The sequence below is a fragment of the Armigeres subalbatus genome, chromosome 3, assembly GCF_024139115.2.
Source record: "Armigeres subalbatus isolate Guangzhou_Male chromosome 3, GZ_Asu_2, whole genome shotgun sequence".
NCBI lineage: Eukaryota > Metazoa > Arthropoda > Insecta > Diptera > Culicidae > Armigeres > Armigeres subalbatus.
In genome coordinates this window covers 394,030,231-394,044,265 of record NC_085141.1, presented here as the reverse complement: position 1 = coordinate 394,044,265, position 14,035 = coordinate 394,030,231, and the positions used below count along the sequence as shown (strand labels likewise).

The following is a 14,035-nucleotide window of genomic DNA, read 5'->3' as shown; positions in this document are numbered from 1 at the left end:
CACCATATCCTAGGCAGGCACCACAACTCGCAGATGGCCTGGGGAGAGATCGTCAAGCCCTTTGGTCATAGTCCCTGCTGCCCTCTTAGTATTGTATTTATATATAATTTTACAGCAACTTGATTGTGACTGAGTGTGGTCACATATGAGTTGAAGTAACATGTGTGGAATATGCGTGCTGTTAGGGGAAGGTATAACATATCTACATTTGCCATTTGCCAATGGATCAATTCCCATAATTGATGTTACTAAAATTGTGTTACAAGTTTTAGGATTTCGAGAGTCCATGGTTACAAAATCTGGGGCACCCCCTAACGTGAAACTAATTTACAATTCTACCTAGCAGCTGTACTTCCCACTGACAATCACAATTTGTCGACGTTTCCTAGCCAGCAGCTATGTTTTCAATGTTCATCGATGCATACTGCGGAAACCACATCTGACCGAAACTTGTCAAGTAATTGCGTTACTTGTCGGTTCATTTACTTTCATGAGTCCGTTCCTATATTGCGCTCAATTGCATCTATCAGATTCTCTGCAGTTCTGCATCTGCCCAGTGATCAGATAGCGTTATTTTCGTCCTCTAATGTGGCTAGTTTGCCTCTAGTAGTGGGGTGTAATATCAAATAAATTTAACTGCACTCTAGCGTCGGATTCCACAATGAGCCATAACCAAACCACACGGTGTGTGATCTGGTTCAGTCGGTATGTCGCTTGTGCATGTGGTGATGATTATGGCGCAGTGAGCGAATGAATGGATGGTTAATTAACTAAATAGCTGCAAATATCGGTAAATGACTACGAAGTGTTGGAAGCATTCTCATTTCACTTCCTCCTCAGTTTCAATATTTGCCGCGATAGATATCCCGAAGGGCCAAGCCGCAATCACCACTTGTTTTAACTGGATTAAAATGTGTTAAACGCACCAATTACGCACCAATTGACTCATCAGGTGGAATGGCTTTTTTAAATACGATAATACGTTTTTCCTACCGAGTAGAAGCATGCGATGCGGTATGGATTCCAGGAATGTGTAGTGGAAAAAGTTCGTTTGAGTCGGATCCATTCGATTCAAATAACTGGAAGGCATTAGCATTGGCGTAAATAAGGGTGGACTAGGGGGTCTCAGAAAAAAAATTTCCCTCCCCTAGGAATTGGAAAGCTAGTTAGCAGCGATATCAATTTTCGACATATAGCATAAAAATCGTTTCAAGCAAAAGAGTTATCTTCCATATTCACCCTATAATAATGAAATAAGTGCAAGACAAATGAGCTTGTTTCTCATAACTGAGAAAGATTCTATATGGTCGGAGTTCAGCCAAACCGCACCAAGCGGCTTTTCAAATGACTTGTGATATTTTGTTCGCAAAAAAACGGAAAGTATTTCATTTCAATCAAAGTTAATTGCCTATTTCCGGGGATTAAACCACCCGACTTGGACATTAATTTACAATCTTGTGAAAACTTATATGTGAATATGTACGTTATGTGGAAGATATTGATTTGGAAAATGTAATGGAGGTAGGGAAGTGGGGTAGCACGCCCATAGGGTTAAAACGCGCCACCCCTGAATAAGGTTAAATATCCCCATTTTGATTATTTTCAATAGTCTATACGATAAAGCAATGAAAAATATTGCCATTGGATACATATATTTCATGATTTTCTCTAGTTATACATGAAAACGCGAAAAAACGATTTTTGTGTGTTTTGATGCAATTCTAGCTCGGTGGAATTTAGTCTTTCTGTCGCTGTTATACATTGATAAATTAATAATTGAGCCATGAGCCATGCTGCTTACTCGTGTTCTTTATGTTCCACACGAAATCGTCGTCAAAAATGGTTTTAAAACGATTTTATGGGCCTTCAAACTTCTGAGGTCGGTGTGGGGCATTACGCCCATGCTCATTTCGTATGACCGAAACAGCTGAAACATTCGGTTAATTGCCTTAATGTAGGCAATTAAAATGAAAATCAGTACGATAAGCACATGCGCGTTTTAACCCATCCACTGGCGCATCTCACCCCGCATGGTTTCAAAATCATTTTTTTCGGGTGCTTTTTAAAAATCAAATTTCTGTGCAATAAAATGGACAATTAGATATCTGTTATCGGTAGTCAGTCGCAGATATGCTGTTCTTCAGTATGCGCTGATGAAAACTGGCTGAAATGGTGGTTTTCATTGATAAAAATGGCATTTTCCTTAACGTGGGCGTCCTACCCCCAGTTCCCCTAACCACTTTCCCTTCGATGGGACTCGAACCCATGACCCTTCAGTACGCTAGACTGGTGCTTTAACCAACTAAGCTACGAAGGACCTCCGTCGGCCTTCGCAAGGTTGCGATGTTATTTGAAAAGTCTATTGGATAGCATACTTGGAGATTTAGGGTTAAATATACCATAAATCAATAAAAAAAAAGTTGGTTTGAAAGTATTTAACAGATGTACAATTGTCTTGAATGCCATTACATGCAGAATCGACATTACCACAAGAATAGGTTATATTACCCTATGCGGAAATACTTTGAAACGAAGTGTGCAAACTATAATAGTCGACGACAGATGATGCATTCTATGCATTCGAGCATTCGAGATGTAATTGAGCTTTTTAAAACTCAATCATCATTAGCACTCTCGCTATCGGTAAGCGATGAGTGAATAATTCATGGCGTTGGTGGAGGAATGAGAATAATCGAAAAAGTTTTCTGGACAGTGAAGAATAGATTAGTTAAGAATCTATTGCTAGGTACGATTCTATCGAACGGGCTGAAAACTTCGTTTCCATACACATATGAATAGAATTAAGTTACGAATCCTTACGACAACAGTACGGATTGCATGTCATCGGTTGTTAAGTTTATTCTGATTGAATTGAATTGAATGAATTGTATTCTTTTTCAATCACAAGGCTAAGATTGAATTGGTATGAGTCAGTATACACATTAGGGTGGCTCAAATTAGTATGGGAAAAACTTTGTTCAATTTTTGTGATGGGCCGCCCTCTTATTCAGTTCTATTTGATGCCCTGATGCTCTGGACAAAATTTCAGCCAAATCGGTCAACGTTTGGGCGGTGCTAAACTCGTTGGAAGTTTATATGGAAAAATGTATGCAGAAACATCCAAAAACAGTAAATTGCAGCTGGACTACACATCAGATCTTGGAGAATTTAATACAGAATGTTATGCAGAAAACCGCGAGAAGATTCGAGTTTGCCCGGCTAAGTTATTAGCATTCCTCTGCAGTGGTGTTTGAGCAAATTTCGTTTCTTCTACCTTTGAAAAGAAATAAAATTCACCCCCTTACAACACTCCAGTAAAATGCTTATATCTTTGCGTAATAAACTCTAATCTTCTCGCGGTTTTCAACATAACATTCTGTATTTTATTTTACAGGAACGGAATGAGTAGCATGGGTCTTGATCGTAAATTGTGCAGTCCAACTGCAAATCACTGTTTTGGATGTTTCTGCATACATTTTTTCATATAAACTTCCAACGAGTTTAGCACTGCCCAAACGTTGACGGATTTGGCTGAAATTTTGTCCAGAGCATCAGGCATCAAATAGAATTGAATGAGAGGCGGCCCATCAAAAATTTGAAAAGTGTTTTTGAGCCACCCTAATACACATATATGAAAGTTAAAGCACAGCACATCCAAATCAGTGGCCAAATGCATTTTTAATTTAGGTCCGTATACTAATTGAATAATTTATTTGAAAATCTTCATAGGGGAACTGTACCGGTTTTGACCATATTCCTAATTTGGCCAATTTTGCGAATAACCCCAAAAATAAAGCAAATCTCAAGGGTTGTATTAGTTTCAACAAGAGATATATCCCTCACGATTCAACGCTTTCAACTGATGGAATGTTTTGGAAAAATATGTATTTTTCAGGGTTGGCCAAATTAGGCACTAAGTTGGCCAAAACCGGTGCACTTCCCCTATATGCATTTCACACAATCCCGATTAAACAAAAAAATAGAAGGCTGTATCCGAGACACGACCGCCAATTGGACGTAGGATTACGAAAAATGTATAGAGTATTCAAATTTTAAAACTTCAATATGTTAACTAAGGCTGATGGTAAGCAACTGGGACGGGTACCGATGCCATCGTTGCGATGAACTGCGGTCGTCAGGTAATTATGGTTTTCATTTTGAAGAAAATTTTCCTCGGATCAATTTTTTATTGAATAAAATTATAGCATCGAAAAGAACCGATTTATTTCCAATAATGTGTTTCTCCAATTACTAACAGCAACAAAACCGTAATCTGAATCTTGACAGAAAATTTCACTTGACAGTTACTAACGCCAACATTTGCCACTTGATGATTAATCGTTGAAATGCGATGGACTCCATTTTGCAGCGTCATTTGCTATCGACAACCGATTACTCTATGGAAAATATTTTTCTCGGCTCAACCTTTTTCTTACCATTACCAAGTTACCATTTTTGCATTCGTATATCATGAGGCCAAGGATGTTATCGATCATTTAGTAATTTACGTTCGATCATTTACTAGTTTGTCAATAACTCATTCCAGAAGCTGAATTTCAAAATGTGTTGTATGGTGGACTTCTAGTGCAAGTTTCTCTACAACTCTGCTTAATGGTTCGTTGCTTGATTTCCACTAGTAACGGAGTTATAGCTATGATTTCAGTAGCTTAGACTTAATGATAACAAATTTCCAATCATTTAGTTTAAGTTACTGCAACTAGCGCCCTAAATCCGTTATTAGTTGAATTCTAATATCAAACCATTAGGCAAAGTTGTAGAAAAACCTTCGCACTAGAAGTCCACCATACAACCTATTTTGAAATTCAGTCTCTGGAATGTGTTATTGACAAACCGAACCGAACCGACAAACAAACCGGGAATCGAACCTACCCACCTTCTCTTGTGCAAAATGATGATTCTGATAAGAATTGTTTTGTTTTCAATAATGCACCTTTCCAATCACAAGTAGCAACAAGAACAAAATTAGAATCTAGAAAAAAAATTCGCTTTATTGCTGCTGACGCTAACGTCAACCACTCGATGATTTGCGCAGAAACGCAATTGGCTCCATCCATGGGAATACATTTTCACAGCTTCTCCTTCTGACGAGCGCTTTCGCTGCTACCGACGCCAGGCGATTATGATTTGCACTTTGAAGAAAATGCATTGACCCTGGTTTTGCACGGGTGCATTGGCATCGAATTCCTCTTCACTGCCACTGATGCCACGTCATCCGCTCGAAGTTTTACCGCTGAAACACGATAGATGATATCCATGCGACGAGCACTTGCGCTGTTACCGACAGAAAATTTCATCCTTGGCGATGGCAATTATGATTTACACATTGAAAAACAATTATCTCGATTTAACCTTCTCTCGTATACAACGATGGTTCTGAAAAGAAACAATAATGCGCTTTTCCAATAACAAACAGCAAGAAATTTCACTTGACTGAAACTGACGCCAACGCCAACCACTCGAAAATTTGAGACGACATCTCTGCGAATAAACTTTTGGAGCGTCTCCCTCCGCCCAGCGCTTGCGCTGCTACCGACAAAGAATTTCTACCGACATCAAGTGATTATGAAGAAAATTGTCTCGTCTCTACCTTTTCTTGTGTAAAACGGAGATTCTGAAAATAATCGATATTCAATCCATAATGCGCATTTCTAATGACACACGCAACCAAACGTTAGTCCGAACCTTGCTCTCCGAAAGTAACTCAATGATTTTCTGCACGCCACCATTGAGAATACATTTTCAGTACGCCACAGATGTCCCGGAACCGCAACCAACGCCATTTTGTTCTGAAAAGAACCGATTTTTTTTCACAATGCGGCTTTGACAGTCACTCCTAACAACAATTAATCGAAGGTCCAATCATTGAAATTTCTCTTGGGGAGCGTCCACAAGTTACGTACCGCTTTGAGGGGGAGGGGGGGTTGGTCAAAGTGTGACGATCCATACAAAATTTTCAGATGTTTCATACAAACAATGTGACATAGGAGGGAGGGGGGTTGAAAATGCCCAATTTTTGTGTTACGTAATTAATGGATCTTCCCTTGTGTGCTGTTGCTGTTGGCGACGGACAATCGATGAATAAATCGCTCTCTCCGCTGGGACCGCTGCTACCGGCGTCATCTTGCGACAGCTGCTGTGCGGCCCTCGTGTTTGCTCTCCTTAGGGCCGAATTCTTCACCTCCGCTTAGTGCCTAAACCAGGTTTAAACGTATGGGTAAGCAACGCTTAAGAGTTAAGCGGAGGTGAAGAAATTGGCCCTTAATGTCTTTATTGAAATGAGGATTAGAGTCCAGCCCGTGAGCTGCACAATTTTGATGTCTGTGTTTGCGATGCACGTCGGGATTGGTTGGTTCACCAAATTTGTGCTTGCCGAAGTTCAGTTTTACAATAGTTTAGTGCCTTCAATCCATTGTTTTCAATAGTTGAGCAAAATCTTAAGAAGTTCGTCGATCGATTAATCCCAAAATCGGTTGAAAGACGGCTGAGTTGTTAGACCATACTTCCTGACCACTTTTCGTAACGGTCTCAAATTTGAATATACAGAATGACCACTAGGGCAGTTCAAATTTCAAAAATGTTCGAAAAATCCAACTCCCATATGTCTATTAGCATCATTTTGATAATATAGGAGTCCTGGCAAAATTTCAGGCAATTCGGTGGCCATTTAGAGGTGGCGCGAAGTCAATTTATGTTTATATGGAAATTTGTATGGGAATAACGTAAAATTTATTCAAGTCTCCCTACGACTGTCAAATCGTGATGAATTCAAATAAATATCCTCAACATCCCTTTTTGGAATCTTTATAAATGAGACCTCCGGGTAACACATTAGTTATGAGTGGATTGAACGGTTCTATTAACCATGTGAATATGAGATAAATGGCTAAAATGGTGTAATTAGCCTCAACGTAGCAGTGGGAATATAAATCAAAATTAATGTGTTACCCACTGGTTAAGCTCAAATTAATTCCAAAAATGGAAGTTGGGGATGTTTATTTGAATTCATCATGATTTGACAGTCGTAGGGGGATTTGAACAAATTTTAAGTTTTTCCCATACAAATTTCCATATAAACATAAATTGACTTCGCGCCACCCCTAAATGGCCCCCGAATTGCCTGAAATTTTGCCAGGACTCCTATATTATCAAAATGATGGTAATAGACATATGGGAGTTGGAGTTTTCGAACATTTTTGAAATTTGAACTGCCCTTAATGACCACCCTATCTTCCCGAAGGACGTAATTCTACGTCAAAAAAAAGTTTTATCAATTTCGCCAGAAAACCAGGTTCGAACACTATCTGCCACAGCTCAATTCTTTTCACTGAATCGTACGTTGCTTTGAGATCAATGAACAGATGGCGAGTCTTCAAGTTGTATTCACGGAATAAATCAACGATAACGTGGTGGAACGATTGATGCATCTGCTCACTTCTATGTTTGGGAAGCTCGACCGGGATCTCGTCCTTCCCAGCAGCTTTACTGTTTTCAGCTCGTCATCCAGCGTTGGAGGTTCCATAGCTTAACCATCGCCGACTATGCCCACTGTGCTCCTTAATACACCTTCATCAATGTCGTCGACGAAACCAACCAGCTGAACGAATATCGTGAAAATCGTACCACTCGTGTCAACCGTGTCAGTTTCCCCGGAAACATCTCTGCGCTAAGTTCCAAGCATCCAATCGTAGCCTTCTATTCGTCACCAAGGTCGTTGCCGATTGAATCGAGTTGTATCGGTTTAACAGGCGGCTTATTGAGCCTGTGCAAACCTCCTCTCTTGCCGAACGGCCGTCCTGTCATGTTTGTTTAGTGTCCCACCAAACATCAGTACTTGGGCTAGTGCGCTTTTAACGGCACATGGTCACTGTGGCGGATGTTTTCTTACTTACTTATGGGTCCTGCGCACCTCCGGTGGTGCAAAGGGCCGACTTGAAAGATCACCATCCTGAGCTATCCAGTTATCGGTTTAACCTGTTGCCAGGTTAGATTTCGGTCGACTTCTTTTATTTCTTTTTTGAGACTTTGCCGCCATGAGCCTCTGGGCCTGGCTCTGCTGCGATGTCTCGCTGGGTTCCATTCCGCCCCTACGAAAGGTGTGGTCGACCCAGCCAAACTTCCGATCCCGAATTTCTGTTGCTATCGGGCTCTGGTGACAACGAGAGGTGTTTGAAATCGAATTGTGAAGCCACCAGGCTGTTAATGAACACCTGCAACCGTTGAGTGTTCTCCACTGATACACATCATGTTTCGCCAGAGTATAACAGCACAGATTAGCAGCACGTTAGAGTTGAAAATTCTTATTTGGGTTCGTTCAAGCCTGTTTTTTTTTCAGATATTTATTGAACTCGCATGGGCAGCCCTTGCCCTCTTGATCTGTGCGCCTATGTCGATCTTGTTACTGCCGTCTGACGCCATTTGGCTACCAAGATATTGCGGATGCATGTAGCTTTATATAGAGGTTTAACAGAGCCCGCCACATCCTAGGCAAGCCCCATAACTCGAAGTGGCCTGCGGTGGATAGCCAAACCTTTGGAAATAGTCATAGCTGAAACTGCCTCAAGTCTATTCAACATATGCCAAATAAATTTCAACGGGCTATTAAATTTCAACTTAGGACCGTAGTATTCTTTTTGTCTAAACTTTAAATATTTGTCAAGTTCATCCAGTCCAGACATTTTAACATTATCATTCAGAAATTTGGTAATTGCCAACCCCACACAATTTATTTCATGCCATCTTTGAAGATCAAAATTTTAATTCATAACGACTTTCCTTTTTCTAATTTTCTAATCATGAAATTTATTTGTATGCATTTTGATTGCTTATTCATGTTGGAATAATTATAAAGCCATCACTTTTATATGGTACTCCAAACAATGAATCGTAAAATAATAAAGGATCACCTTCTCCCCTCGAACCCTTATACATTTAGTACGCTGTGAGCAAGAAGGTTATACAAAAACAGTCATTGATGCCCAATGCCCATTGAAAGCAATCATTCATAATAGACTGCAGTCTTGCGAGCAGGTTGCCTTCAAATGGTAATACGAATGGAGCATATCCATTGAACGGCATTCGCATTGCATAGATATGTATTCGACCCTCAAGGATAAGCTCTGCTGCTACACTGCATGCCTGCAATTCGGGAGTAGAGGAGCATTACTATTACCCGTTCTGGTTTTTGGTTCGGGTTTGTTCTATTCGAACCACGCTAGTGCTACTGTACTGTGTTGCAAGCTAACCCCGGTCGAGCAGGAGTTTCCTGCTTTCTTCTGCATCAGTATAGAAGAATGAATATTTCGAGTACGCTAGAGAAACATATTCAATATTAATTAAATTTCATACTTTATGCAAATTTACTCTTGTGCAGTGATCGTCATCATCACCATTGGCGGAACGATGTCTTTGGCAGAATCTTTACCTACTTGCTTCATTTTCCTGGAGGCATCTGGAGGGACTTTCCAGTCAGATCTGAATAACAGTCATTATTGTTGATCAAATTTATACAATTAATCAATTTTGCGAAATTAGTTGTAGGTACCTATCTGCAACCGAATGGTGCTTCCGCCTGAGACTCACAATCAACGAATGAACTACAAAAGTATTTATTCTATGTTAATGGCTCCATAGAATTTAATCAATTTATTAGAAGATAGTATAGATGCAGCTTCAAAACTATCATTGGTATTAATTTCGAATGTCTAAAAACAGTTTCGTTTCAGAGCCCTTTGGCTGTTTTCATATGCCACCTATTCTTCTGTAAGCCTTCCAACTAACTGTCATTAAACTTAGATGCTTCAATTTAATTTAATGCAGCAAAATGGGTATTCAATCCGCATTTGTAGTACGCATATAACACGTAGCACGCCACTCTTCATTTGAATGCACACGTGCGACGAAAGTTGCTTCGGTTCAGTATAATGTGATTAAAATCAAATCAAATAAATTGTCAGCTACGGTAATTGTTTGAACTGTCCGAACAGCATTTTCCCACACACCTACAAGCGAACGGAGAGGATGGTGATGATAGTGGGTTGTGGTCACCTCAATATTGACTGAGATTTAATTGTTTTGCTGGGGCGAAGCATATACTTATTTGTGCTGCCTGAGCATAGCAGACTTTATGGCTTCAGCTTAATTTAAATTAACGAGAAAGGTGCGGTGCGGCGTCTGTCTGGCATTTAGGAAGGTATGCATAATTCTTATCCTCGCAAGAGGGTACGCGTTGATCATAATGTGGGTGAGGAGGTATACATATTACGAGGTATATTACTTAATCAAGAGTAGCTTGATATGAAAAGTCATATGCATTATTTATAATGAACTTTAGAAATAAGGTCGTTGAATCTAGTCCGAATATCCTATAAGGTATAAGGGATAATAACTATTAGGCATATTTCCGCCTGAATAGTTCAGACGTCCCACTACCCACTTCGCACTACTCACTTTTTACAGTGAGAAATGAGAAATAAAGAGTGAAAAGTGAGACGTCTCACTTCTCACTCCTCATTTCTCACTTCTCACTGTAAAAAATGAGAATCACGAAGTGAGTAGTGAGACGTCTCACTATTCACTTCGCGCTTCTCACTTTCTACAGTGAGAAAAAAAAAATGAAAAGTGAGAATTGAGGCGTCTCACTACTCACTTCGCGCTCCTCACTTTTTACAACGAAAAGAGAGAAATGGGGATTGAGAAGTGAGATGATTCACTGAGACGGCCATATTACCCTTTCGGCCTAATGACCCTTTCAGCCAAATGACCCTTTCGGCCAAACGACCATTTCGCCCAAATGATCCTTTCGGACAAATCACCCTTTCGGCCAAATTACCCTATTCCGCCAAATGACCCTTTCGGCCATACGATCCTTGCGGCCAAACGACCCTTTCAGCCAAATTACCGTTTTGGCCAAATGACTTTCGGCCTAATGGCCAAACAACTTTCGGCCTAGTGCCATTCGGCCAAACGGCCCTTCCCCATTTTTGAGCTAGTAGTTAGGGGGAGTCTACATAACATGCCTCATACCATAATGAAGTTCTTGTTCTAAAAAAGTTCTCTATGCATAATAGCATTCCATGATATTATTCATACTAGCCATATAATAATTTACGAATACAACCGCTATGCTGTGCATTATTTTAATCAATGTTTCATCTGCTCTCTTCCCCGTTACAGCAACAGGAAAAACGACGCGAGCTGCGTTTGAAAAAGTTCTGGCGAACCACCACCAAGCCACCTACATCGTCGGAGGACTCCGGCGGCTGCGAAAGTCCTACAAAACTCGGACGAAAGGCCTTCCAGCAGCAAACAAATAACATTAGCAGTCCCGCTAGACATCCGCCAGCATGTTCGCTACCATTGTTGCAGGTTTGGCCCAGCCAAGACTCTCCCCGAGGGGAAGCCGATGGACAGAGTTTCGTATTTCCGTTGGCCGTCGATGACCAACTGCAGGCTGGCTGCAATGCTGGAATACTGCAAACCTCGCTGCAACATGCCGTGGCATCCTGCAGCAGTAATAGTGACTTGCGACGTAATTCCCTCTTCGTTGATCAACTGCAAGCAGGCGACTCCGGTATTGATTCAGTTCAGGCATCTCCGTCGCCGGTCGCCATGCCTTGCCATCCCCTAGTAGTGTCCAATGCCATTTCACCAAGTGCATCACCTACGGTGGGTTCACCGACGCCTTCCATGGATCGCAACCGGCGGCCGTCGACGTCACTTCTGCACCCGGACCATGCAAGGATACTGGCTCTGCGACAACTGACGTCACCCGACCAAGTAAGCTTCAATTGATTTTTCAATAGTAGTCCGACAAGTTACATATTCATGGGATTTCAGACATCACTAGAAGACAATACGGAATTCAATGGCACAACGGGGAACCACCTTTGCACAGCCAGTTCCAGTACGACATCCTCCTTGACGTCAGTAGCGATTGCCACCCTTGGACAGCATCCTCAAAGGTACCCTCTGTCTTCTTTTATCCAACACTAAGAGAACTACTCTTTCATCGCCGACGGAACTTTTAATGTTTATACCTTTTTAGATCATCGGATCCCTGGCTCCGTCCGGAACGTGACAAAGATCATCTCGACCTGGATCACCGAAGAGCCTCAACGATGAGCGCTCGTCTGTCGCTGTTTGACGCCCTAGACCTGGAGTACGCATTGCTTCGAGCCGCGGCACGAGGCTCGGTAGGTCCCTACTCGTTAAGCGAATCGTTGCACAAGCTCACCTTTACCCAGTCGCTCGCCTTTCCGGCACTTGCCCGCGGATTAGCTGCAAAACGGCGCACATCTACCGAGGAAAGTTCATCCCGACCGCTCAACCCGAACGAGTCCGGCCTGAACACGTTCGCCAAAGTGGTCACCGCCTGTGTTCTAGTGATGGTTAGCTTTCTGGTGTTTCTAGTGGTATACAAATACGTACGGACGTGAGGCTTGCTCCTGGCCCCGACAGAAGTCACGATACAGGCGACAACCGCTTCGACGGCGCTCGCTTCATATCACCACGTGGCCAACAAAACCATCGTGTCGGGTGTCAGGAAGCTATTTAACCTTGATAACTAGTGTACGGCCGTGGAAGACTAAAAATGACAATGAAGATCGCCTGTAGAGTCGATCAAAACATGTACACGTTCTTTCTTATGACGTAGGATAAACAAAGACGAAGAACAACGGAGCAAAATAGAGTCAATCGCATTGATTGTTTCGAACCTTGCATCAGAACAAACGCGGATCGATTTGACTTCATCATAAGGTACATCGCAGCAACAACAACAACCACGTTTCAAAACCGATTCTGGGCAATGCGCCCGGTTGCCTTACTACCAGGTGAACAGTGGAAGAGGTGACGTAGATTGGAAATTTATTAGTTTCCCAATTCTAAAGCAGGTTTTAGATATCGTAGTAGAGAAAGTTTTATCCATATGTTACCGTCGACATTTAAAAAAAAATAATATAGGACAATACAATGGAACGATTGGTAAAAATTCTTGATGCTATGCAGATCTTCCAGTCCGTAACTGATGTCCGTGTTAGGAATGCATAAACGGGATTAGTTGGTTCTGAAATTTCTACTGGGTTTGTCTAGAATTTAAATTTTCAATATCTCAAATAATCAAAAATTTCAATGAAACTGGAAGTTTCCGAGACGATTGATATCTAAAAAAACCATTGCAAAAATAAGTCTTTTAACGCTCAAAATCTTTCATGTTTTCATGATTTTGATTTAACATAACGCCCAGTACCTTCGGGTGAGACGTTGTCTAACGTCAAAAGTCAACTGTGTAATAGAGGAGAAGACCGTCAACTGTCATCGAGAGAAAACATAAAATCAGGAAGATTCCACACGGGGTGGTATAAGAAATGAAGTAAATTTTTGTTATAAAACAAAAATTAAAGATGGTTTTCGAAAAAATCTTGGTTTAAGGGGTTAGAATTTTAAAAGCACGTAAATTATACATATAAACTTTTTTTTCCTGAATGAGTAGACAATACTTAAGATTGTTGAATTTCTAACCCTACAAATAAAACATTGTTTGACTAAAACAAAATTCGTAACGTTCTATTGGCATTTTAATTACATAATACTTGTATCATGCTATGTCAAATTTTCAAGATTCTACTTTTTTTCTACTCCACCCCTATGGGTTAGCTTATTCCCCAGGAATTCGACCAGGACCTTTTCCGAAAAGTCCGCTAGGAAATCCTCCGAAAATTCCTCCAGCAAATTTCTCCGGAAAATTTCTCAATAATGGCGCCAAAAACTCCTTTAAGTATTTCACCAAGAATTTCTTCAGGAATTCATGTAGAAATTTCTGAAGGACTTCCAGAAGGAATCTCCGAGATTTGTCCAAGATTTTTTTCCGGGAATTCATTCAGTGATTCCTTTGGGAATTGCTCAGAAGTTCACCAAGAAATTTATCTGAAAACTTTTTTTTCGGAATGAAAATTCAAAAACTCTTCCGGGAATCTCCTCCCGAATTCATCTGAAATCTCCCCAAAGGCAGACTTCG

At 41.0% G+C, this 14,035-nt stretch overlaps 1 protein-coding gene across 1 annotated transcript in view; it reads left to right on the top strand.

Annotated features, from left to right (window-relative positions):
- LOC134226828 (uncharacterized) overlaps positions 1–12,937 on the top strand; it is a 181,517-nt gene extending 168,580 nt beyond the window's left edge. The window contains exons 3-5 of the mRNA XM_062707850.1: positions 11,194–11,796; positions 11,857–11,981; positions 12,065–12,937. Of these exons, the coding sequence (XP_062563834.1) occupies positions 11,194–11,796; positions 11,857–11,981; positions 12,065–12,455 (1,119 nt within the window). The 3' untranslated portion in view covers positions 12,456–12,937. The remainder of the gene's footprint in view (positions 1–11,193; positions 11,797–11,856; positions 11,982–12,064) is intronic.
- Positions 12,938–14,035: the final 1,098 nt, after the last annotated feature.